General features: G+C 40.7%; 2 protein-coding genes across 3 annotated transcripts in view; one reads left to right on the top strand and one right to left on the bottom strand.

Annotated features, from left to right (window-relative positions):
• Positions 1-10,115, top strand: part of tti1 (TELO2 interacting protein 1) — a 37,769-nt gene extending 27,654 nt beyond the window's left edge. For both annotated transcript variants that reach the window (XM_078170235.1, XM_033628132.2), the window contains exons 13-14: positions 3,456-3,543; positions 8,943-10,115. In XM_078170235.1, the coding sequence (XP_078026361.1) occupies positions 3,456-3,543; positions 8,943-9,162 (308 nt within the window). In that variant the 3' untranslated portion in view covers positions 9,163-10,115. The remainder of the gene's footprint in view (positions 1-3,455; positions 3,544-8,942) is intronic.
• Positions 10,116-12,557: 2,442 nt separating this feature from the next.
• The window catches only part of vstm2la (V-set and transmembrane domain containing 2 like a), a 69,226-nt gene continuing 53,838 nt past the window's right edge, over positions 12,558-27,945 (bottom strand). The window contains exons 2-4 of the mRNA XM_033627992.2: positions 24,711-24,880; positions 23,644-23,688; positions 12,558-15,219 (exon numbers count right to left, since the gene is read on the bottom strand). Of these exons, the coding sequence (XP_033483883.1) occupies positions 14,752-15,219; positions 23,644-23,688; positions 24,711-24,880 (683 nt within the window). The 3' untranslated portion in view covers positions 12,558-14,751. The remainder of the gene's footprint in view (positions 15,220-23,643; positions 23,689-24,710; positions 24,881-27,945) is intronic.

The following is a 27,945-nucleotide window of genomic DNA, read 5'->3' as shown; positions in this document are numbered from 1 at the left end:
CATTCCCGTAACCATAGTAACTCACTCGCTCCTGCCTCTGTGCGCACGACATGAGAGGAGAGGAAGAGACGCTGACTGAGATTACTCAGAGCAGCATGCATGGGAATAAATTACAATATAATAGATATCTGTATATTTCCTGCTTTCCCCCTGATGACCTGAATAACACGGTGCTGCTGCTGCGTTTTGCTGCTCTGTCTTGTCTGTCCGTGCGCTGTCAGTATCCTCTTTTCACGCCACAATGTTATCAGTTATGAATTTAGTTTTCACTGCGTGAGAAAATGGACATGTGGCGTGAGAGCGTGTGAAAAGTGTCAGTTGCGTGAGTCTCACGGTCAATGCGTGAGAGTTGGCAGCTCTGTTAAGCCTAGCCAGCCCCAGGCTAACGTTACTTACCATGTCTGCCTCCACTCGCTCATCATCGGTCACGGACAAGATCACCACCGGCTCCCGCTGCTGAGTCTGACCCGGCCCCCCTCGCTCATCTCCCGGCGCAGCACCTGTTGCTGCTGGGGTGGTAACAACGGCCCCAAATAGGTCTGTAAATTTTGCACACTTAGCAGCCTCCACCTCGAGAGATTTTAGCTTTTTAGTCCTCTGTTTCTCAGCGCCACCTGGGCGTTTTTTTCTTCCTGTCCACTTTCGTTGTCTTTTTAGTACTGGGCTAGTAGCGTAGCAAGCTAAGTTAGCGAACAGCCTATGAGGTCCCGCCCCACCCTGGCTCGTGTAGTGATTGACAGCACTGTCAGGGCTCTCTGAGCCTGTCAGCCCATGATTGATTGACAATGATAAACAATAGACCAATAATGTGTTGATGGCCGCTGGCAACACACTGCAGTGCTAGCCCTCTGTAGCCAATGATGAGTGGCTGGCCGGCCCAATTGGAGGGGGTTTAGAAAAAAAAAGAAACTTGCACCGGCCCAGATAGGCTGTCTAATAAGCCATGTCAAAATAATAATTTAAAAAAAAAAATTTAGCAGACCGGACTGGCCCACATTGGGTCAACGGCCCACCGGGATGATGCCCGGTATGCCAGATGGCCAGTCCACCCCTGAATACCGGTAACTAAAATAACAATCAAACTTAAATGTGGCAATAAAAGTCGGGCTTGGTCTTCAATTCTCAGGTCAGGGCAGCATTTCTACCTCAATTTAATGCATGGATGTATAAAGAGAACAGGATACACCATTAGGGGTGGGACCCTGTTCATTCCTATGAAAGATGCTCAATGGCCCGTGAAGACAGAAAACTTCAACGGAGGCATATGAAATTGCCTGGATGATCGGGCGTGCTTACGCATTGTGTGGCCCATATAGCAGGCGTACAAGAGACTTCCGGCAATGGAGTCAGCTACTCCTGATTTAGCCACCGCTAACTTGAATAGGGATAAAATGATTTTATCGTGCGGCTCTTCTAAACTTTGCAAATGATGTCACACCAAATGGATTAAATCCCAATGTGAAATGAGTCATTTCGCGGGGATATGAAGCTAAAAAAAAATGTATCCACTGATTTAAAAACATCTCTTTTGCCATGTAAGTAAATGGGGAAAAGGGTTTTCTAGGCCACAGGGCAGCACTTGATGGTGTAACTAAACTGATTGGCCACTATAAAAAAAATTTGCTTCAAAGCTCGTACATTTCCTGGGGGCCTGGTCTAATGCCTGTGCAGGTCTTTTGTTCCTAGAATTTCTGCACAGTAAACTACATACCTAACACTTGGGAATACCAACGCTTTCTATTCTGTGATGTTTTGAAAGAAGAGGACATAGATCCCAACATTTCCAGCTTTATCTGAACAGGCTGCTCACCGGCTGTTGTGTTAAAGACAGTTTATGCTTAAATATTTCCCATTGGGATTAATAAGTACACTCGACATGATGATGATGATGATGATGATAGCAGGAGTTAACTGTAGCCAAAATGGAAAAAATGGAAAAGGATCATTGAGAGATTTTTCTACTACTCTTGGAACTGCATTTGGTGATTTTGGCATATTGACCTGGTGTATTGTACATAAAGATTTTTCCTAGTACAGTACAGCCTTATATAGGCTAGTGGAAAATCAACCTCCATCCATTGCAATTAAAAAATGTGTCTTTACTGCCATATCAGAGGATAGGTTCTAGTCAATTCTTTTAAGACCATTGTGCATGTTTTTTTCTTAGTGGCACTTGACGCTGTCCTCCTCCATATCAGAATGGGAGAGACTTGGAGTTGGAGATGGAGGAAAATGTGAAAGAGCAGGAGAGAAACAGTCAGTGGCTGCAGCCTTACTCATGTGAATACCGATTTGGCTACAGCTTACCTCTGGGACGCCTGCAGCAAGCCAATTACCAAGCATCAGTCACAGAGAGAGAAAGACAGAAACACAGATTGACTGAAGCAAATAATACATTTCAGCCGCAGTTCTAGCTTCAGCTCCAATTCCACCCCGTTATTCATTTGCCACAAAATCTTAACAGCACCTGGCCCTCTCCTCTTTAGTATTTCTCACTTCTCTGCTCCCCTCCAAGCACCTTGTTCCACAAAAGACTACAGGCTATGAGTGCAGCACCAGAAAGGGAGGAAGAAAAGGGATAAAAGCGGTTGCTAAATAATCCCATTTAACTCTGAAATGTGCACTGCTGCTTTTATTCTTGACACACAGCGAGCAGGCCTGGTTCAAGCCGAGTGTGGGTTGAATTGGCAAATAGAGTAAGCAGAGAGGGAGAGAGACATGTTTTGAAATGAGGCTTGAAAGGCAGCCCAGTTTGCAGCTTAGGGAATCGCTAAATGTCTGCTGGGAACGATGGAGAGAGAGAGAGTGCAAGAGATAGGGAGAGGAGATGAAAGAGTGGAAAGGAGTCAAGTAGATGGAGGGAGCAGGAGCTGGCAATGTTATGAAAGGTACAGATAAAGAAGGGGAGGGGAGGGAGAGAGTGACGGCAGGTGGGTCAATGTATATAAAACTGTAGGAAGTGAGGAAAAAGATGAAGGGAAGGATAGAGGGAAAGGTAGCAATTTTCACACACATCCACTCCTCAAAGGGAGAGGAGTGGATGTGTGAAATCCAGAGATGTGGAAACAGCCTGCTGTGAAATTTTTCCTCAGCCATCTCAGCAGTTTCTCTCAGCTCATTAGGAGTTAGAAAGGGTAAAGTCCAGGCATGATCTATTTCTTTTTTCCCCTCCTCTTTCATCTTCTTCTCTTCCTCTTCCTCCTCCCTTTCCAATCTACCATCTAACCAAGTCATGCTGTACACTGGGAGCTGTGATTACATCTTGAGTTCCTGATCATGTGGATTTTAGGAAGTGATATATAAAGTTGATATAGATATTGGCCATTTGTTTTCTGATAAGAATATATTTCTCGTTTGATGACTAAAGTTCTTCATCTGTGATATGATGTTATGACATTGTATTGATATTATGTAAAAAATCTCTTGATTAAGGGTCCTCTGTTTGGTTTTCTCAGGTGAGGCTGACCTTGATGCTGTATGTGAAGCCTGCCTGCCCTACCTGAGCTGCAGACAACCAATCAGACTGCAGGAAGCCAGCTTGAGGTGAGCCCTTATCCAGGTCCTTCCATCTTATGCTATACAGTATATTGTATAATTTCACTTTAATACAGTACCTTGAAAATACTGATATTCGATACCATTTTAAATACCATGGGGAAAATTTCAGTTTAGGGCATAAAATGAAGTCTGTAAGATAACAACAATGTATTCTTGTTTAGTAGCAGAGAACAGCAGAATGACTGTGGTAAACATTAACAAGAGAGAGCGCAGCACAACTTGTACTCGTGTATCAGTACAGCGAAAAATGAGTATTGAAACATTTCAGATATTCAGGATCAATATATATAGATAAATTGATATTTTTCACAACACCAATACACCTCAGTACCTCAGTACATGTATTTGACTGCTGTAGTTACTTAGCTGACTAAGATTTGACATATTAATAATGACATATTCTGTTGTTTTGTCATACATTAAATTACCCAACCGTATATTAGGTAGTCAAAATGAGCTTCACCTTAACCAGTCCATCTTTAATACTGCTTTAATGCTGCTTACATGTTAAAGGGAAAAACAAAACAAAAGTATTTCTAACCAAAACATATTGTGTGTATCATTAAGACAGATTGAACATGCACCCTCTATTTAATAAGGAAGGAATAAAAGATTATGTTTTCAAAATCTTTCAAATCCCACATTGTTTATTTGTATCTGTGTTTTCTGCAGTACGGCCACCAACTATCAATCAGCAGAATATCCAAACAGACCCGCAGCATGAATGTGTACTGCGTCCATCACGCATGTGCTGTGCCCCTCAGGCTGAATCCAAATGTCAAACCTTCAGACTTGTGGTCTAGTCCCTGTTTGGCCCTCAGTCATACTGTGGCATGTTTGAAGTGCTCACCGTCACTGCGTCAAGTCTGTAAGGGTGCTGCTGCAACTAATTATTTGTTTTATTATCAATTAATCTTCCAATTATTTTCCCAATTAATACATTGAGCATTTGGTCTGTAAATGTCAGAAAATATTGAAAGATTACAATTTCTCTAAAGCCCAAGGTGAAGACTTCAAATCACTTGATCTGTCTGACAGTTCAGCACTCAACAATATTCATCCCCTTGCAGCACTTATTCTTATGAAATTATTAAATGATTATCAACATTGTTGTCAAATAATAATATTATGCTAAACACTCTTAAAGTAACTTTATATTTAACTGTTTGTTAGCTGTGGTACACATTAAAAATGCATACAGTACAGGCCAAAAGTTTGGACACACCTTCTCATTCAATGCGTTTTCTTTATTTTCATGACTATTTACATTGTAGATTCTCACTGAAGGCATCAAAACTATGAATGAACACATGTGGAGTTATGTACTTAACAAAAAAAGGTGAAATAACTGAAAACATGTTTTATATTCTAGTTTCTTCAAAATAGCCACCCTTTGCTCTGATTACTGCTTTGCACACTCTTGGCATTCTCTCCATGAGCTTCAAGAGGTAGTCACCTGAAATGGTTTCCACTTCACAGGTGTGCCTTATCAGGGTTGATTAGTGGAATTTCTTGCTTTATCAATGGGGTTGGGACCATCAGTTGTGTTGTGCAGAAGTCAGGTTAATACACAGCCGACAGCCCTATTGGACAACTGTTAAAATTCATATTATGGCAAGAACCAATCAGCTAACTAAAGAAAAACGAGTGGCCATCATTACTTTAAGAAATGAAGGTCATTCAGTCCGGAAAATTGCAAAAACTTTAAATGTGTCCCCAAGTGGAGTCGCAAAAACCATCAAGCGCTACAACGAAGCTGGCACACGAGGACCGACCCAGGAAAGGAAGACCAAGAGTCACCTCTGCTTCTGAGGATAAGTTCATCCGAGTCACCAGCCTCAGAAATGGCAAGTTAACAGCAGCTCAGATCAGAGACCAGATGAATGCCACACAGAGTTCTAGCAGCAGACCCATCTCTAGAACAACTGTTAAGAGGAGACTGCACCAATCAGGCCTTCATGGTCAAATAGCTGCTAGGAAACCACTGCTAAGGAGAGGCAACAAGCAGAAGAGATTTGTTTGGGCCAAGAAACACAAGGAATGGACATTAGACCAGTGGAAATCTGTGCTTTGGTCTGATGAGTCCAAATTTGAGATCTTTGGTTCTTTGTGAGACGCAGAAAAGGTGAACGGATGGATTCCACATGCCTGGTTCCCACTGTGAAGCATGGAGGAGGAGGTGTGATGGTGTGGGGGTGTTTTGCTGGTGACACTGTTGGGGATTTATTCAAAATTGAAGGCACACTGAACCAGCATGGCTACCACAGCATCCTGCAGCGACATGCCATCCCATCCGGTTTGCGTTTAGTTGGACGATCATTTATTTTTCAACAGGATAATGACCCTAAACACACCTCCAGGCTGTGTAAGGGCTATTTGACCAAGAAGGAGAGTGATGGAGTGCTGCGGCAGATGACCTGGCCTCCTGACCTGGCCTCCTTGATGGTTTTTGCGACTCCACTTGGGGACACATTTAAAGTTTTTGCAATTTTCCGGACTGATTGACCTTCATTTCTTAAAGTAATGATGGCCACTCGTTTTTCTTTAGTTAGCTGATTGGTTCTTGCCATAATATGAATTTTAACAGTTGTCCAATAGGGCTGTCGGCTGTGTATTAACCTGACTTCTGCACAACACAACTGATGGTCCCAACCCCATTGATAAAGCAAGAAATTCCACTAATTAACCCTGATAAGGCACACCTGTGAAGTGGAAACCATTTCAGGTGACTACCTCTTGAAGCTCATGGAGAGAATGCCAAGAGTGTGCAAAGCAGTAATCAGAGCAAAGGGTGGCTATTTTGAAGAAACTAGAATATAAAACATGTTTTCAGTTATTTCACCTTTTTTTGTTAAGTACATAACTCCACATGTGTTCATTCATAGTTTTGATGCCTTCAGTGAGAATCTACAATGTAAATAGTCATGAAAATAAAGAAAACGCATTGAATGAGAAGGTGTGTCCAAACTTTTGGCCTGTACTGTACATTGACACAAAAAAATATACTATATATCTATATACTTGGAATCGTTCACTATGAAAACAAAGCTTTGAATTTAATTGAATACTTAATTATGATCATTTAAAAAAATATTAAATACTATGTAGATGTAGAAAAAAACAGCCAACATGTATAACAGATTTACATTGTGCAACATATATTAATATTTCTTGTCCAAAGAGTATTTAGAAGCAAACTGCTTGTCTCATCCTACCCCTGTTCTGTTCTAGCTCATCAGCACACAATCAGTCCCATAAACCAGTTCGTCTCCCCAGCGCCCAACCCTTACAACTAAACCACTCTGTTCATGCTCTTCACATGTACATACACATGTAATCAACAATACTACCCAAAAAAAGAAAAAGGAAACCAATAATAACAATATCACCCTTAGCATGCTTTACATTCACCTTCCTCATTTCTGTACCTGCAAAAATGATTTCTTTGTACATCTTTTTTAACTGTCTGATGTTTTTACTTTGATTTCTTCCTCTTGTTAAATCTACAGTCACCGGTCTACAGCTGGCTGCCCTTTATAATTCATGTTACTGGGTGGAAGTCAATTTAAGAAAGTAAACTGATTGATTTGCCTGCTGCTCAAGGCAGCTCATATTTAACCTAAAATAAAGCAGTGGCTGTACGTTTAATGAATCTGTAGGTCATCAATTGAGGATGTCATTCTGTCATCATTTCCATAAATAGACCCACAAGCCGGTGGGAAACAACATATGCACCATAAATAAAAAGAAAAAAAGGCCATTATTTCGAAAACCCCTTTGCCACCAACATGGAAGCTGTTCCGTTATGGTTCTTGAGCCTAATTGATCTGGTCAGAGCATTTCGACCAAAAATAAATTGGTTCAGAAGCTGAAAAGTTTTTTTTGGCTGGAAGTTTTTTTATGAATCTTAAATGTGAACCATGACAACATCAGTGGACATGTCATATTCTACAGGCTGGAAAGAGAGGAACAAGAAGGCAAAAATGGAGAAGTCAAGTGAGAAATCGTAGGGGAACAAAAGAGCGTGCGGTGGTCTGATTAATAGTTCAATCAGGAGAGGCTCATTCTGAAAGAAAAGAATATTTACATGTGCTCATAAGTATGAGAAATGTGAAGAGTCTTTGGTGATTAGACCCCATCGTGATGACATATTCCAGGAGGGTGGTAAAGAGATGAGCTTGTCCTTGGCTCTGGATAAGGTGACTAGAGTTGAATGGGGTGGAAGAGGGTGCGCCAATCCCGCCTAAAATGACAGCTGACAAGTGCAGCGAGGAGAACAGATTTAAAGTTTGGCAGAAGCAACATGAATGGCTGAAGAAGATAACCGGGAGAGGGAACGCCCAAGTCAGCTGATTGGAGGACGTGGTGGGAGTGGGATAGAGGAAATGGATAGCATAAAGTCTTCCTGGTTGAACTTACACTGAGCTTCATTTGGTCCATGCATTTTTTTTAAATATATAATAACAAATATATGTAATAAAAGCTTGCAGGTTATGAATATAACCAGCCATTTTTGGTACTGCAGTTTACTTCCATTGCACATCATGCAACACAACAGACAACACCAAAATTTCTAGAATCCTAAACAGAACTCATCCAAGAACCACAGCCAAGTTGGTGCAAAAGGGGTATCAGTGTGTCATGTTACGGAGCTTTGGTTCTTAAATTGGATTTTACTATCATTTTTGCCTTGAGATGTTTTTGGGACAACACCTGTTGTAATCTGCAAAAGAGCTTTAAAAAACATTATTAAGTATACTTCAGCAGCCAGTATACTCCATCAGAATTGTTTGAGGGATGGTCATAAACCTTTGCAACTCTCTCCCTCCATACCTTTCCAACATCAGATTAACAGGGAGGCTGCATTCGTTACGAAACAGGTGATCCAATATTTACACTTTTCATAGTAAAATAGGTCAGCTGTGCAGAGGTGATAGAGCAGCCAGGGTTTGAACTTCTCTCTCTATCTCTCTGCCTTAATTTGTTACAACTATTTCTGTCACTTTGTGTGTGAACAAAGATGCAACAGTATGATTGTCTTCCAGGAGAGACTGTATCAAAGTATGTGTATTTAAAGTGTTTCGGAACAACCATAAACACTATGAGCTTCCAGCGTGGTCTGATAGCATGTCTAAGAACTAGCTTTGATTTTATACCTTGGCCTTAAAGTACTGTACATGGTGGAGGTAATAATGACGGAAAAAGATGAAGCTGAGTTTATAGTCAAACTGCAGGACTGCGCACTAAGATGAGTGAATGTGCTATGTGTTGCTCAATCTGTCACTCTGGATTAAAGGAAGGTGTTTTTACATACCATAGATGTGATGCACCATAGCAAAATATAGCCCAGAGCTAATCCTCTTCCCATGTACTCCTCTCCACAGCGTTTTCCATCACTTAATCCAGGTGGATCCGGATGCCTTCTGGTTTACTCTGAATGAGCTGCACTGCCCGTCCTCCTACATCCCGTCCCACCCCGACCTCCAGCCTGTGCAGCTAAACGGGATGGGCCGACCCAGAGACGAGTATTCGGACAACGTTCTGAAGCTGCTGAGAGAGGAGTTTGGCTCAGTTGCAGAGACAGTCAACCAGCCAGTCGGCTAATGAGCTGAGATTGATGTGATTGACTCGTCTCTCACGTGGACGGCTTATTGAACCGCTGACTCCAACAAGTCAGTTCACTGAAAGGAAAATCTGACAATTGTGCCAAAAAGCAGCCATCAGATACGGTTGTGATAACCTTCCCGCCCTACACAGCTCTGATAAGCAGCGAGGTACAAAGGGAAAATGTCAGTGAAGCATCTCGCTGCTGCTGCAGGTGTAGCACCACTTCTGACAGGTCTTTTGCATTGGGAGACATGCAGTCACAGTGCGGATGTTTTTTATTTCATGTGAAGGCACTGACATGTACTGTATGCAAATGTTACGTTTGTTATTCCTTTTGTTTCTTTGTTTTCTTAAGAAATACCATATTCATACTTGGAACTACTTTGCTGGGCTGAATTACTCAACCTTTAGTTTCAGAGTAGTCCTGAACACATGGGGCTTTTATACAGATTAACATGGCCGTTGGTGACTCAGATAAAGAGATTTAATTGTGACCTTAAAACATTCTTCATGAGGTGTCAAACATTCTGCACTTGTGTTGAGCCTCAAAGTCAGTATGAAAGTATGAGAAAGCTCAAATGTCTGGCCAGGTTTATAATCTTTTTGCTTTTAAGTCTTTAATGGGGAACTACCGATTTTACACACCAAAGACTGTCCACAGATGTTGGAATGTGTGACTGCATATTTAAATAAAGCTGCATAGAGCCTTTTGTGGCTCCAGAGGAAGCTCTGTGAAGTATAATACATGACCTCAAGTGATGTCACTTGAGCCAGCATCAGCTGTGGCTCCTCATCTCTGCCTATGTTTAGGGGCTTGAAGCTAAATTAGCCACTCCTAGCATAACACACCAGAATCTCAGCAGTTGTGTTGCATTGTGGGTGATGTACCCACAGACACCAGGTTTTGACAATGAGGAAGACTGTGTAAAATAAAAAAGATGGTATCTTTGGTCCTGCGATTTTTTTAATCCCATGCCCACTGGTAAATATTTAACAACAGGTCACATTTATGGATATGTAATCTACTCTTTTAAGAAGGAAAAATATATAAAACAGCCGGGCAATGTGATTTTTTTTTATGCCAACTGTGGACTATTTTCAGCCCTGGATTTGGTTTGTCACTGAGAATTTATGGCAGCATACACCATGAATGTTGGATTGAGAGCCCGTGGTCACTGTGATGAACATTTCAAGGAACATGTTGGCCAGTGCAACAGTGTGGCTTGTGTTTCTCCAAGTTTTGGACAACAGTGGAGCTCTGTGGCACAGGGAAATAAGCTATATCTGGCTTTGAATACACAGAGAATACTTGCTAGTATTACAAATTCATTGTTGTTTTCAGTCTACTCATGGGGTATTGCTGACCACCAGTCTTGTCCCAAACAAAACACCTAACCCAGATGTGCTGGGTACTACGAGGTACTAGAGCCTGCACCATCCATCTTTTCGTCTTGCTTAGAGACTTCTCTAAAGATGTCCATCTACACGTAAGCCTCTTAATAAAAATTATTTGCAGCAGCACAGTGGAGCAGTCGTTAGCATTGTCACCTCACAGCAAGATGGTTCCTGGTTTGAACCTGGGGTTGGGGGTTCGAACCCAGGGTGGGGGAGCCTTTCTCTGCAGAGTTTGCATGTTTTCTTTCTTTTCTTTTCTCCCAGCACTTCGGCTTCCTCCCACAGTCCAAAGACATGCAGGTTAGTTGGTGACTCTAACTTGGCCATAGGTGTGAATGTGAATAGTTGTCTGTCTCTATGTGTCAGCCCTGCGATAGTTGGGTGACCTGTCCAGGGTGTGCCCACCTCTCGCCCAATGGTGTACCCCACCTTTCGCCCAGTGCCAGCTGGGATAGGATCCTTCAGGCCTTCTTGAGGTATTACTTTCACAAGAATGAGACGGACACGAGGCCACAGCAACTTTGAACTTTGACCACTAAAAACTAAACAGTTCATTTTTGAGTCCAAGCGAAAGTTTGTGCCAAATTTAAAGAAATTCCCCCAAGTTGTTCTTGAGATATCGTGTTCAAAAAACAGTGACCTTTACCTTTGACCACCAAAATCTCTCTAGTTCATACTTGAGTCAAAGTGGATGTTTGTGCAAAAATCTGAAGACATTTTCGTGAGGCATTCTCGGGATATGATGTTCACAAGAATGGGACGCACAAACAACCCAAAAACATAATGCCATGGCTATCGCCAGTGTGGAGGCATAATTAGAAAAAACAGGTAGAGGGCAGAATCTCTGCAGATAAGTCTACCGCCACACACTTCTAGTGGCTCATAGTGGTGATTAGAGAGATTACTTCTGTATGAGTCTATTGTTTAGGAAAATCCTGCATTGTATATTTTTAAAATATACTTTTTATAAGAAATGTTTAGTAAGGCTGGGCATCATTTTACATTGTTTGCTGCTTAGTGCAGATACAATACCAAGTTTCCAGGAGGATGCAAAAGCATCTTACTTTAAGGAGTATTCTCTACAAATCCTTTTTTTTTGTCATTTAACAAAAGACAACATTCTTAAATGTTCAGTGTTTCCAAACAAGCAGACATACAATATTTTTTCAAAATTAAAATAAATTAAATGGAAACTATATGATTGAGCAAATACTCCACTGATGGACAGTTCTAATAATTTGAATGATTGATTGATTGATTAGAGGTTTAGCTTTACAAAAGAAGGAGGAACTCTCTTTGAGCTATCCTGCCACCCACATCACATATGCAGTCAGCAGAAGATGAGTCAGCTTGAAGGGAAAAGGGTGCACCAGGTTGTGTAACTATGGGGGAATTGAACGCCTCATGACAGGGATAGTGCCCAATCTATCATTGTACCTGTTATCACTCAGAGCCCTACAGGGTGCTTGGGATGTTCAAATGAAGGAAACAGGAAGCCCCCTCCATTATCACATCACCTCAGTGATGAGAGAACCCGGAGCCTCTCCACCTCATCGCTCCATAATGAATGTATGAGCCTTCTAGTGTGAAACAAGATCGCCACGTGTTTTGTATTTAGCTGGCCTGGCTTAATGCTAGCGAGCGCGGCACAGTGCCTCTTTATCTCATGCTGTGCTGTTGCTATTTATCCTGCTGCCAGTGCTGACAATAGCACCATTAGTCATCAGCAGCAATGGGAGTGGGGCTTTGGCAGCACCTATTACACACAGGCAACTGCCTAATATCGTTTCTCCTTAATGCACACGGACAGACACTCGCACAGAGCGGGGGCCAAAAGCTAAACCACAGCTGACGTAGAACTAAACAAACACCCACAATAACCCTTTAGATATAAATGCATAGCGACTGTCCGGGTGGGTTGAAATGAAATCTAAGCTTGTTGTGACTTCTATCTTTTTCACGTCTCTAAATCAATGAGAAAATGACCATAGATTCACTGTTGTTTCATATACAATTTATTTCATTTGATAAAGCCATACACTTAGTGTGAGACCAAACATTCTAGAAGAAATGTACATTTTCCCTCTTTTTTTTAACAGTGATCTCTTCTTTACAAAACATCAAATCAAAGTTACTCATTGAAAAAAAAACATCCAATTGATCACTCCTCTGTTCACTAAAGCTCCCTCCCTCTCTGCAGGGACTGCCAACAACGTTCCCCTACAGCAGAGAAATAAAGCCCCGCATGGCCTTGAGACACAGACTATATTTTGAGGCGGTATGAACAGCCAATTTCAGGGTTTCACTAACAACACTTCTCTCTTACTTCTCGCCCTCACTGCTGAAGGCTTCATCCAGCATGTCACCCACATTCACTTTGCCCCATTTGATCCCTTCAGAGTAAAGCACTGTCCTGCGCTTCACACGAGCATCTAAGCAAAGAGATTATCAATTGGCAGAAGTAAAATGGCCTCTCAGATCTTTTCAGACCAAAGTCCCAAACTGCACGAAATGAATCCCACGTTCAAGCTCATTTAAAACACGGTAACACTCATGTGTGCGGCCCTGCACATACAGTACAGTAGTTTAAGAAACACTGCTTTAAGTACTAAGATACATAAGGGAAACCCCTTTCTGAGCAGCTATGAAGAGAATATGTCATTCATCTGTCTGTACAGCACTTCTGGAGAGCGGTAAAGCAACGGAAAACTGCTTTGAAAAACTATTAGACAGGACTTGTAAAGTAGAAAAAAAAATCCGAACTGAATGGACTTTTTTTTTTAAATGAACCAAATAAATAAATGACAAAATATCCTTAACTAACACACTGTCTTTGTGTATGGTTGGTTGAAAAAGTTTTTAAGAAAATTACTGAACATGCACTCACTTTATTTCATATTATACAGTCATATATACAGAGTGGATTAGAGGCTTGTAGTGGAGAGGATTGAGGCTTTTTAAATGATTGATGAGCACTGGGCTGGAGCATCAGAATAAGGGAACTAAGCCGGGATACAGCACTGCTCTTCCAAAAAAGTATCACCAAGATCACATTTCTTCCATTGATTTCTAGTCACAGAGTGGCTTTAGAGGCACACCAAGTCAAATTTTTAATTTAGTGGCACAGATTTGAGTCTTTTCATGGCTTTCCAAACAGGTGGGGTCCACATGGAACAACACGATTGATTCCTCTCAGCCTGAACAGCCATGAATGGATTAAACCTGCAGCACAAGGGGGTGAACAAAAATCACATCTTTTTTGTTGGGCTGCAAATTCATAAGCTCAAAAGTGCTGTGGGGGAAAATAAAGCCTGTGGTGTGCTTTGTTTGAACTCCGCACAAATGGGGAAGAAATCTCAGACTTCCCGCAGTATTTCCTCCAACTCAAATGAATTGAGGCCGTATCTGTCCTTGATGAGCGCTGCTGCTTTGGGACCTTGATGAGTTTCTGCTGAAGAAAGCATGTTTCTTTCCCCCCTGTGAGTAAACACAGAATAAATTGCTGAATTTCAGGTGCATACAGATTTTGCACCATATTCATGTGCATTATATGAACACACAAAAAAATGCAAAGAAGCTAGTGCTCTAAGTAAAAAGCTGAGGAATCAGACTCGACTAGATTTCCAGGGGAAAATTACTGACGGTTTAGTTTCATTCAGTGCACTCTCAGAATAAAAGGAACATTTCTTTTACCGCGCGTAGACCCAGTTACAAAAGGTATAATAATACCCTTTCGTTTCTGAAGGTGTATCAAATGAGAGAGTAAGGCAGTGGAAGAAGTATGAGCCTGAAAGCAGGGTTGTGTCATTTACAGTATCTAAAGTACAAGAGTGGAACGGAGCATGGGTTAATAGTAAGACAAGTCTTTTTTTTTTTTTTTTTGTCGGTGCTGAGACCAGAAACAGTGGAGCTGCTTAGATCTACACATCAGCCCCCTCGCTGAATGACGTGAAGCCAGGCTTTACAGACAGTGAGCAGTCCAACCCAGACCCATGCACAGCAAGAAAAAGCTACATTCCCCAGCACAGTTTGCAGCGCTGTGCTCTGAACAAGCCACACTGTACATTTCTAGGGATTCTGGATTTGTGCACACGCTTGCACTGTGTGGGAAGAATAGCTTTTTATGCTGTGACACACATCATGTTATGCAATCCTTGTGTAATCTATCACTCAGGTGTCGTAAGGCGACATCTACAGCGTACAGCTCGGCTCGTTGGTGCAGTCATTGTGGCTGTGGTTACTGTCCACGTCCCTCTTCCTCAGCTCTCTGCCTGCCTTGTGTTGCTGACTGCTGCCGCTGTGGCTGTGGCCATGGTGGGCCGACGATGAAGGCCGCTTGCCGTGCTCCTGGTGGTGCCCGTGATTCTGGTGATGGCCGTGAGCGTGCTCTTTGGTGCCACCGTGTGACTCCATGTCGCCCCCGTCGACGAATGCCACTCCTCCCTTGGTATCGTCCAGGGCCTCAAAGTTGTCATTGTGGTTGCTGTCAATTATGTCGCTCTCTGGCACCACCTGCAGGTAGGCTCTGACACGGTGGTGGCGGGCACCTGCGTCATCGCTGAAGTCGATGACACGACATTCGTAGGTGCCCTCATCGGACGGCTTGACTCGGGAGAGACGGAGTTTGTGGGAGATGTTGCTTCCCACCACCTTCACAACCTGGGAAATGCAGACAAAATATAGAGAGAAAGATACAAATTATGATGAGATTGAAAAACAAAATCATACTTAAACCTGTAATTAATAACTTTTATAAAAAAAAAAATCTGTCATATTTCCCGAAACTGGTCACTACATCCACACAGTAGTACATGAGACAGATAACCTGTGAAAAAAATCATGTTCCTCTGCCTCCTTGTTGTGCTTCTGGTATTACTGCATGTGAACGAAAACAACCAATCAGAGCTGAGGAGTCGTTAACGCAGTTTTCATAAACATATTTTAGTGTACTGTTTAGCTGTAAAATAAGAAAGTTTGTGACTCTGAGTCGAGCCAAAACAAAGTACAGCCCAACGGCCGGACCAACTTGCTCCTTTTACAGCTAAACAGTACACTAAAATGCATTTCTGAAAACATTTAAGGCGAGAAATAAACAACATGATATCAGAACCTTGTTTCAAGTTTGACCAGCGCTGCTTAGTTTGACAGTAAGATCTGGTGTTTTCCTTCAGCCATGGTAGATTTAAGCAAATGCCATTAGCAGCACTACGAGGAGGAGGACCATGATTTTTTCCACAGACTATCTGTCTCATTTACAACTGTGTGGATGTAGTGACAGTTTCAGCAAATATGACGAGAATTTATTTTTATAGAAGTTACCATCTACAGCTCTTATACCGAGTAACTCTGCTGAACGGGCACTGCTGTGGCCACAAGTTGTAGTTACAGGAAAAGGGTTAGCCTAATGCTAAAATGTAGTGTAACACTAGCACAAGTTTAGTGATTAAACTGTCTATCAGTTACATAACAATGTAAAGTTTGCTAACATCATCTTACATTAGCCACCATAAGCTACTGGTCATATCAGCAAAACCCCGAATGTATTGAATAGCTCAAGGGATTATTTTATAAGTTACTTTTCATTTGGAAGAGGAGTAATGAGCTATGCTGTTCTTTAAAAGTGAGTGTACTCTCACTTAAAGCTAATACCTTGAAAAGTAAGTGATATTGATGTAAAGATGTAAAGTTTTCTGATGGCCTCGGCAGGAGGCGGATGGGTATTTTCAACATTAGTGCAAAATAGTGTTGGAAAGACAATCATTAATTGCAAATGAATCACATTTCCTGAAACACCGCTCAGTAGCCTTTTTTTTTCATCAGGTCTATTTTTCCCATGGTCAACATACCACAATGTAACGCTGCGCTTCAACAAACATGGCAGCCAAAGACTGTGTAATGCAAATGAGCACTGAAGCACTGCAGGAACATTGTTGCACTCAGACTAACTACTAGACCATCATCATCAGTGTCAACTGATCATGGAGTTTAATGTGTAAATGTTGTTAGGCTGTTGCTTGTACTTTATCAAGTATAATGAGCCAAACATCACTAATGGTATCCACAGAAGGTCTGCTCTGTTTCCTGCTGGCTTTGTCCTTTTTTACTGTCCTTTTGCTTTGTTTCTATTTTTTCTGCCTTTTCCTCAAAATGTCCTTCTGTCTCTTTTTGTGCTTATCCCTGTCGGCCTATCAGCTTATCTTAGCCAGCGTGTCCCTCATAGTCTTTGCCCTTTGTTGCATACAGCGCTGAAGGAAAAAGGAAATACCTGCAGCATCACAGCAGATGCACAACACTAAAAAAAGAGCAGCCTTTTACCCCGAAACACACAAAAACACTTATTGCTATTATCTCACAGACACTCCATCAAGTCGAGCTGTCAGACAATGAAACTGGGTGAGTGGTAATGTGAGCACAAAGTGCACTCACTGTCACATGCATCTAACAGCTACCACAGGCCCACTTGCAGTAACTGTGGACTTTGTTGGACATCTGGACTCCTTTTCACTCCTTTTGCTGCCTGTCTTTGTTGGACAGGATGAAACACAAGTTTAAGACAAACATTAACTATCACAGCTAACCTGATGGCATTATTTAGTTTACTCTCTGATCTTTATTTCATTGTGCCAAAATCATGATTTGGGTTAGATTTCTGACTATCATCTAACACCAAGAGGGTGAAATGGAAGTCTCTACTCGAGAAAATTTTCCCTGAATTAAATGGCACTTTACAAGTGTTGTTACACCCATGCCACTATACAGTCTTAGTTAGTCTAAGTGTGATGCTGTACATATTGTATTTTTAAATCATGATACAACCAGGGTACATGCAGAAACCTTCAAGTTAAATTCCATATCTTTTAAATACCCTTTTCATGCAGTTTTAGAACTCCCCACCATTTCAAGTTCTAACCTGTTATATCAGCAACACACTTTAGATTATATTTACTATACACTGATTATGAGAGAGCAAAGTAAAGAGTCCTCACATGTGGTAACTAATTAGACCGCTCTATCAATGTAATATAATTAAGACAGACACGGTGGGAACAAAGCACAAGAGAATGACTAGTATAGTATATCACAAAATATGTCACAGTATAGTAAGCCATAAAAAATATATCACACTAGTAGGTCACAAAATATGTCATAGTATAGTATCAAAAAAAAAAGTCAGTCAAGTTGGAGGATATGCACCATACTGACAGTTTATCATTGATAAATGTTAAAATCTAGTCTAATCTAAATTTTATCTGGTCATTCTTGAGTCCATGTAGACGTTTGTGCCAAAATTGTAATGTAAAACAGTCACAGTATAGTATGCCATAAAAAACGTATGTCATAAAACATGTCATAGCACAGTATATAATAAAAAAAGTCATAGTGCCATAAACATGTAACAAAAATGTCAACACAGAATGTCATTGAAATGTCATTTAAAAAGTCATGGTTAAGTATCTCATAAAAATAATATATAATAAAAATGTATCTCATTAAAATGTTATATTACAGTATGCCATAATAATGTCATTAAAAAAGCCATAGTATTATATGTCCTTAAATGTTATATTATTGTATGCCACAAATTAAAATTAAAAATGTAATAAAAAACTCCATACTATAATATGCTATTAAAATAAAGTAATATTGTAGGAAGTAACAAAAAGTCACAGTATAGTTTGCCACAAAAATGTCATCAAAATGTCACAAAAAAGCCATAGTATAATATGCCATAAAAATGTCAAAATACAGTAAGTCACTTAAAAAAGTCAAAACAATGCCACAGTATAGTATGTTTAATAAATAATTAAACATAAAAATTAATGTGATAAAAAGTCATAGTAAAGTATGCCGTAAAAAAATCATAACATCATATGCCACAATAATGTCCTAAAAATGTCGTAGTATAGTAAGCCATAAAAATGTCATACTGCAGTAGGTCACCAAAAAAGTCATGACAAGGTCACAGTATAGTATGTTATAAAAATGTCCCAAAAACATCAAGTAAATGACAGCTGTTGTGGTGCTGTTTGAGAAGCTCATCGATGTGACACAGTCGGTGACGATGCACTTTTTCTTAGCTGCTCTTGTTATTGACAGATCTAATGAGTGGTGGAGTAGCAGAACCGTCATTATGCAAACGGATGTTTAAAGCCATTTCTACATCCACCTCCTACACCTGTGGGAGTGTAAATGAGGTTCTTGCATGTATGACCAGCTCCACAATATTTGTGATGTGTCAAACAGAACCAGGACACAGCGAACACCCTGCACAACTTTGCTAAATGTGACTGTGATGCAAACAGAGCTGAGTTACATAAGAAGAAGGAAGATGGAATCCACATTGTTCCATTTTTTCTCCGTTATAGGGTGTTTGGGGGGGAGTTTTGATCCAGAGGGAGGGTCCAAAGACAAAGGGTGGTGTAGGATATGCTGTGCACATCGTAAAAAAGCTCAGAGGCAAAGATTCATGATAATGGGCTGTATATATTGACTCGACTTGACTGTCACATTTGTCTGTGAAGTGTGACGCTACTGTACAGTAAGCTAAGCTAACTGTCTCCTGGCTCCAGCTTCATATTTTACAGATGGATAATTGTATTGATCTTTTCGTCTAACTCTTGTCAAGGAAAAAAGCCATTAACTGTATTTCCTAAAAAGCTGGACTTCTCCTTTAATGGTATAGAGTGCTGCTGAAATGAGTTAGCATTTTTGCACTTCTGGTTCCCTCGTCTCAGAGTCAACGTTTTTTTTGAATGGGCTTTTGGTTAGTAGCCTCATATAAGGTCTGTGGTTACAACAAGCTTAAGAGACTTAAGAGATGTTTTTTCTATGACTTAAATATGTGGACAAGTTTTGTGAGTTTTGGAGCTTTTACATGTCGTAAAAGAGGATGTTTCTAACAAGTAGTGAAATGAGACGACCGAAAGTCATCACACCAAACATGGCAGCCTCGTTGTTGTGGGGATGCAGAAGCCATGTGATGTGTAGTTCCTTTATACCTTAACGTTAGCTTTTTAGAAGTGTCATTCCTTTGGGAAGATTACCTTGCTGAACAAAAAGTGTAAGTGTCATAAACTATTTAATTAAATTGTTTGCCACAGAGCTTATTTTCTGCAATAATCCAAAATTCAATGGAAAACTCCCATTGGCTCTTTGCCAGGGGAACCAGGGTGATATTAACTTTCAGGTCGGCTTACAAAAAAATGCCATCCCTGCACCACTCTATTAGTATCCTTGTTGCATTCAAATTCAGGAACACACATCTCTGCACTTGCCAGTTACCACCCACTGAATAATTTTACAGTGATAATCTGTTTAAACACGTATAAAAGGTTTCTGGGTGCCTATCATAAATTAGGCTCTGCTGTGTTTTAAAAGGAAAATAGGCTTAGCATATATGCAGACCACTCATGAAGTGATAGAGAGATACAGAGACAGAATATTAGAGCTACAGTATAGATGTGATGCTGAAATCACTTCTGTATCATAGCCTGGATACACTCATACAGCTGCACCTCCTCCCAGCCAATCACTCCCACACACATGCACTCAGACAAAGGTGCCGCTTAACATTCTATTTGTGGCCTTGAAAGTATGAAGAGACAACATCTTGGAAGTAAAAGCTTTGCAAGTTCACAGAAAAGCACTGCTGAGATGAGAGTCTGGGGACATCATGACACGTGCCGCGCCGAGATATAAATACAACTTTGTTTATCACCCACCTTCCTTCTGTGACAGCAGTAAATGTACGTGCCCCGGACACGGTCCCTGCATGTGCGTTTTTTGTATGTAAAAAGCTTCTGTTTTGTAGCACTACTCATCATCTCGTGTCTACATATGTGTGAGCATCTATCATGTTTTTGCTCTACTACGAATGTGGGCCGACATTCATTATATACAGAGAGCTCATAATGATTTTCCAGCTGTACAGCCTGCAGTCTTCAGCTCCACCCACACAAACACCCACACACACGCTCCCGCACTCAGTCGCCCAAACCACAGCTGGTGCTTTCATTATAGCGAATCAGCAGCAGCTAGCCTCTTGGGAGGAAGGAGAAAGGCTTCATGTTTTTTCTGTGCGTTTGTTTCTGCACTACACATCTTTGTTTGTCTGGTATTTTTAACTTTGCACACCATTTTATTTACTTCTATATGACTTGTTGTTTAAGACTGTATGATTTGCCAATCGGGATGTTACAAATCCAAAAACTTATGGTACAATAACATCATGATAAAAAGTCCACAGTATGATAATTATCACAATATTCAAAAAGAAATATGATGACTTAAAAATAGGGATGTCCCGATTCAATCCTTGGATCAGGTATCGGCACCGATCACGTTATTTTTACAAAATCGGAATCGGTAATAAAAGATCGGAGGAATCAAAACATCAAAAATGGCCAGGTTTTTCATCTATGTTGTTCATTGTTGCCTCCACTTTCCAATGTATTGTAACCGAGCATCCTGGGTTTGCCTAACTGAGTGCAGCTAATGAGCAATAAACGGACAGGAGTCGAGGCAACAGGTTCAGCGGCCACTGCTTCTCTCTTTATTCCGAGCAACACAGCCACACCTAATGCCGGAACCTCGCCTCGGGAGGGACAATTTGTTTTTTACAAGTCAGAATTTGTTTACATTTTGTGCTGCTGAACCACCAATAAGCTTTTTGGATACTATTTAAATAAAAAACAAACCTTATGGGACAACTTGGATGCATTCTTTTTTTTTCTTTCTTAATGCTTTGCAAAGTATCGGATCGGACTCGATATTGAACTTGGTTTCAAAATAAAGGACTCAGTATCAGATCGGATGCAAAAAAAATGACATCGGGACATCCCTACTTAAAAAAAAAAAAAACCTTCATTAAACAATTAATCTGACGTTTATTTGTCGCCATTTTCTCGCCTGTCTCTGTGAGTCGGTCTACTTGACTGGTATAATTACGCCATCTGTTGCTCAAACAAAAATGATGCAATCAGGGCATGACATTCAAAATTAAACCAACTGGGATTTGGACAATTATTACAATTCATTAACATAAAAATATACAATTAAGAGGTAACAATGCCATGGCTGGGATGATTCTACCTTAAACCTAATATTTTTTGGGCAGTTTTAGGTGGTTGGAGAAACGCTGAGCTCCAGGCATTAGAGGCAGCTAGCAGCTAAAATTACACTTTTCAACATCCATAATGACATTTGGTGTCGGATTTATCATTTTGGATTTATTATTCAAAGTTTCCAAAAAGTCCCCGCAGTTAAAGGCTTGATTACAATGGTTTCCTCTAGTTTGTTTTGCTATTGAGGCTAATGTTAGCTAATGTGCTAAAAAGTTAGCATTACGGAGAAATCCAATATCCTTCTTAATTGTGATTAGGTGGACATGATAACCCTTAATACACATGAGGTTGTTCATCCCTACAACAGTAAATACTTTTTCCCTAACCTGATATTAAGTGTGTGCTGCACATGCGAGCATTTCTGATGGTGGCCTCTGTCCAGTCCTCTCATGTCATTGCATTTCACCATAGTTGTCTTCGTTTTTGTTGACAGGCAGTGGCGGCTGGTATGCGATAACATTTAAGTTTTGAGCCATGACTCCTTCTATTCTGGCACCCAAAAACACAATGTGATGACATTATAAGACTCCTATGCAGCCTACAGCCCTGTGGTAGTGAGTCATGTTTTGCCTCCAGCTAATAAAATTAGGTCATTGTGATGCTCACTGTCTATAAGCATTTTATTTACAGAGAATTTTATATTGGGCAGGCGGTGTGGTGGTTAGCACTGTCTCCTAACAGCAAGAGGGTTACTGGTTCGATGCTTCTGTCTGGAGTTTGCATGTTCTCCCTGTGTCAGCGTGGGTTTTCTCCAGGTACTCCGGCTTCCTCCCACAGTCCAAAGACATGCAGATTAACTGGTGACTCTAAATTGCCCGTAGATGTGAATGTGAGTGTGAATGGTTGTCTGTCTCTATGTGTCAGCCTGTGATAGTCTGCTGACCTGTCCAGGGTGTACCCTGCCTCTCGCCCAATGTCAGCTGGGATAGGCTCCAGCCCCCCCGCGGCCCTCAAGAGGATAAGCGGTTACGAAAATGGATGGATGGAGAATGTTATATTACACATATTACACATAATTTATTATACACGTGCCCAACAGATAAGAGCATGAGGCATTACACTTACCCAAACACAGAGTTTACTTGCCCAGTGGCCAAGTGTTAATGTTGATGAGCCCTGACAATTCTGGAGAGATAGAGATAGTAAAACGTAGCTATGCTAGTGAAATAACCATGTAACATCTTCACAAATAGTGTCAAAGTCCCACAATGGCATTGAGACTTTTTTTATTGTGATAAAGCAAAATTCAGTGTATGGTTACATCCATATTAGCCAGTAACATTTGTTGCTAATTTTTGTAATTGTAAAGTTGGTGGAGAGAGATTTAGCACAATGAACATGTTAGTGTGGAGGTGATGTGCAGTATTTCCTGCAGTCTGCTCACTTCTTCAATTAATTAGAAGGAAAAAGTGCAATTTTGAGTCACAATATGTTCCTGCAGTCTTCCTCAGTAAAAAGGCCCTCCCTGCTTGCTGTGGAAAACTGTTCGTCTGGGTGAGCAACTTAAAGTCTCTATAGATACCTGAGGAGATATAAAAAGTTCTGCTGACTTCCCAGCCTGTCCCCATCACTGTTTATTATTTGGATCTGATGTTGCTGTCATAAAGTTGCAGGGGCGTTTATGAGAAGCTGAAGATGATGCACTGCGGGCCGTGCCCCCTTGAGGAGGACACTTTACCACCCACCAGCACCGGAGCTATCCGTGCTTTGGCTGACACTGTGATTCTACAAACCCATCAAAGATGAAGTGATTGTGTTGATGTGTTGTCTGGAGTGTTTAGAGCACCGAGTTAAAATCAGATCCTTGTGTATAAAACAGCATAAGCACAACATCTGCGGATCATCCGGAGCAAGGAATTTTAATGTAATCATGAGGGTTTTGTGCCTCATTTCATCATATAACACCAAGACAAACAGAGGGCTTTTCTCAGAGAGTGACAGCCGATAGTGGTTAACTCACACTTATCTTTGTAGCATCCTTTGGCATCTCCTCCTCAGGAGCCACCTAGGAACAAAGATTTTTAATAAATCATTATTACAGTTAGACTGAGGTTATGAACATTTAAATGGGATTATAATCAAGTGTTAACTAATAGATAAATCCACATTAATCCATGCAGGTTAAATATGTCACTAGATAACAATGTGCTGGATTATCTCATGTGGGGTTCTCCAAAAACTTTTTTAAGGATTGCTGTTCTCAGGATCCTTCCTATTTTAAAGCTGCACATATCAATATTTTTTATAATAACACTGAATTAAATGGCTGTATGTGACAAAGGTCACTCACAACACTTACATAAATTACCCAACTCTGCAGCTCTGTGCAGCTTTTTTAATTCATTCTCACTCCCAACCTGCCAAATACTGACACTTGGTCAGTGGCCCATCATGTCTAAATATGACACCCTAGGTACCCTTCCTGTGTCACTTTTGGATGCACACAGATAGTGTGTCAATTTACGCGCATTACATGTGTCTTTTCAAAATAAAATTCTGTTTTCACAGTTTCTGTTTGTTTAATGCATACAGAGGCTTTTCAAAATAAACTTGTAAGAAAAAACACTTTGTTTTTATACCACTGCTAAAGGGTGCCCTGGTGTGTTGGTAACTGACAACGACGGCCACTGACCAAATGCTGGTATTTGATGAGTTGGGAGTGGGACTGGATTGGCTTTTTGGCCCCATTTAGTTTAGTTTAAATGTGTAATCACAGGTGATACAGTGCTGTATACCACAGCTGATTGTCTGACTGCTTATATTTCTTGCCATCTCAGACTTTTTTTAGTGATGTTGCCATGCTTTCAAATCTAAGTTGTGAAATTTTGAGCACAGTGTATTATTACAGATAGGAATGATGGCCAAAACTACACTGAAAAAGTTGTTTTCAAAAGATATCCTTAAATATCCTTTGAGCTAAAGTCCTGAATGGAGGCTGCGGGCTGATGGAGAGCTCATTTACAATTGTTGCATAAGAGTTTATTATTTGGCATCTGAAGGCTGTCAGAGTTCCTGTTATGAACCTACTTCATTGGTTGTCCAGGGCTGTCTGTCTGTCCAGTCGAGATGGTTCCTGATGTACCACCACTGGATCTCCAGCGAATACGAGGGCGTTCCCGCCCCTCTGAAGGAGCAGGCCATCTCCACATCCTGACCTCTCTGAGCAGTCATATCGTGAGGCACCTCTGTGAACATGGCTGGAAAGACACAGAAAGAAGACCCTGTTAACAAACGATGTCGAATAGAGAAAGTCTGAATATGATTTGACATAGCAGCATCACCACAAAAATGTTCTGAATATGATTCAGATACTGATATTTTTCAGTTCAGTATGGTAAAAGGCAATCCCCAAAGCCTTTGGTGAAGCAAAAAATACCATAACAACAACAACAAGTATTACAGCAGCCCTAACACCAAAAAGAACTCAGTCATGGAAAAAAGGTGTGGTCTTCCTCGGGTGCATATTCAGGATGCTGAGCCATATATAAGTGTCTATGATGGTGAGACTCATGATGAAAAGGTGGAAGTGCAATATGTGTCAAAGGAAGTGAGGGAGAGGTATAAAACGATGGGGATCGACAAGGTGAAGACCAACTGTAATTTTGCCTGTTAGTACAAAATGAATTGTGGTTGATCCGTAACAGAGGGTTCTCTTTTGTTATACGTTGGGTAACTTTTACAGAATGTAAACTTTTTGGGAATTACAATTATTCACTTTCATGCTGAGAGATAAATGAGAAGACTGATAACACTCATGTCTGTATGGTAAATATGATGCTACATTCAGGAGCTGCTTAGGTTAGCTTGGCCTAAAGCCGGGTAGTAGGGCAAAACAGCTAGACAGCTCTGTCCAAAGGTAAAAAAAAAAAGAACAGCAACACAAAGGTCAAAGAAATGTTTTGAAAATTGATTTTAAGATGCTACAAGTTCTAGCAGCACGAGTTCCTGAGGCAGGCTTCTGGCAACCTTTAGTCTTCAGCCTGGACACAGTAGGTTAGTACCTGCGGCGCTTAGGTTATGTTCAAGGGGAAGACAGAGATATCTGAGAGCCAGTAAAAACCGAAAATGTCAACTCTTCTTGGAATTAGTCTTAAAATATAGAAGAATAAAAAAGAATGAGGAGCCTTTACCTCAGTTTTGTTAAAGCTTCTCAAAAAGAGTGTTTCAATCTATTAACAAGGACACAATATTATATTAAATGCTGCAGTAAGCAGCACTGACGCTGAGCAGTCATCTGCATCAGCATTCATAAAGATCCTTTTTCGGTGGTTAGTTTAAATACATGAAGGTTAAATAGGTCGAGAGCATAAGGATCAATACAGTTTTATAAGGCTGGGATATAATGTAAGATACACAACATCAAAGAAGACTTGAATGCTAGGAACATTCAGCACTATTTCATATTATAGTAGAGGTTTGAAAGTGTTTAATAAATTCATTACTGTTGTCTCTTTAATTCAGATTTATTTGCTCAAACATAGTATATTCAGGGACCAGTGCAACTTCTCAAATCTATTTCACACTGGGTTTAATTGACAAATGAAAAGTAAGAAAAAAGTTCTATTTTTATTTCTTCTCCTGGCCTTTGACTAACATTTTAAATACAAGTCAAAAGGACCAAACGCACTGAAAGCAATAATTAAACAGCCTCATTTGTTGTGCATCATTTACTCCTCCTATGGTGCACTGGTACCAGATTTTCAATTCCAACATCAAAGAACAAGCAGTCTCTTACAAATAAGTAGCAATTTATATAAAGTCAGGCACAAGTGTGTATGCTTTAAATACCTTTTATTAATCTTATATACGTTTCTATTTGAGTAGCCTAGAAGGTCACAGGAGGGCAACTGCTGGGTGCGTGCTGATGCTTTCATCAGCTGGTTAGCAGTAAAGCCACAGGAGACCAGCTATCTCTCCTCATCTTGTTTTTTTACTCTAAGTGGGTAATTAATTACTATTGTTAGGTTAATGCAGCATGTTCCTACACAGTGGATGTTAGTAAACGTGTCATGATAGATGACACAGGGTGGGTCTGTTATGCTAACGTAATTACCAAGGATCTACGCTTTTGTGTTCTTAGTTCTAGTACCTGACATGTGAAATCACACGGTTTAGATCTATAGTTGTATATCTGTTGGCAGTGGTAGTTGTTTTCATTTAGCATTGCAAAATTAAGTGTGCATAAAGTCTGAGCTAAGCTAACGGAGCTAAGGTCAGCTGTCAGCTGCTGCCCAAAAATGTTGTGCATTGTTGCTGCACATCTTCCTCTCTGTCTCATCTCTCTGCCTCACTGACTTTGGTCACTGGGTCCTCATTTGATGCTTCAACACATAAACAAGGTCAGAGTGGGCACGTCAAAGCAGTTTGACGCCCCTCAAAATGCTTTTGGTACATGCTTGGCCATTTAAAACAATATGTATACCTCAAATCTCGTGTCAGGCGCTTTCAGTGCTTTTGGGCCTAAAAGACTTATGTTGTTGGCCCCTGCTGAACAGGAGACACATCATTTGTAATTTTATTATTATCTCAAATCGCAAGATAAGGTAGTTTGGGCATCTGAACAGGATGGCTACTAGACCCAGAACACGCTGGAGAGATTATATAGCTGATCTGGCTTGTGAACTTGTCTTCGTCCTTCAGGAGGAATTTGAAAATGTTGCAGGAGGAGGGACATCTGGAGTACTTTACTTAGCCAGCAGCCCCTGATAAACCGCAGAAAATGGATGGATTGAAATCCCAAGCTTCAGCTGATTATAGTTTGATGAGAAAAGTGTCCAATACACTGATATTTCCCTCAAAGGAATTAAACAACAAGCAATGATCCAGGGATTTTTTAATAGGATGCAAGATTTGGCAAAACACCTCAGCAACTAAGATAAACTTAATTTCATAGCCACAAAAGACCAACGGCAAAGCCTATAAAACCAGAGGTAATAAAGGGGCAGCATTTCAAAGAGAACCCCAGGACTCTCCTCAGTAGAGTCATGGACAGGAAACCATGAAATGAAGTCATTTTAGCATTGGTAACCCCACATAGCAAACATTAGAGCATCGAAGTCTGGTGACCCACTAAAAATACTTTAGTGACTGTGACTGTGTCGCCCTGCATGCTGTTACTCTTTCTGTATGCTCACAACTTAAAGCCTATTGTGTTAGTGCTAACAATATCCTCTTACAAAGCTTCTTTGTAATTTACTGCTGATACCAAACCTGAATTCAGGTGCAGCAGGAGCTAAAGCCACATTCTGAATGGTGTGTCACC

Source organism: Epinephelus lanceolatus, chromosome 8, assembly GCF_041903045.1.
Source record: "Epinephelus lanceolatus isolate andai-2023 chromosome 8, ASM4190304v1, whole genome shotgun sequence".
Classification (NCBI taxonomy): domain Eukaryota; kingdom Metazoa; phylum Chordata; class Actinopteri; order Perciformes; family Serranidae; genus Epinephelus; species Epinephelus lanceolatus.
The sequence above is the reverse complement of the archived record's forward strand: the minus strand, read 5'-3'. Positions and strand labels throughout refer to the sequence as shown.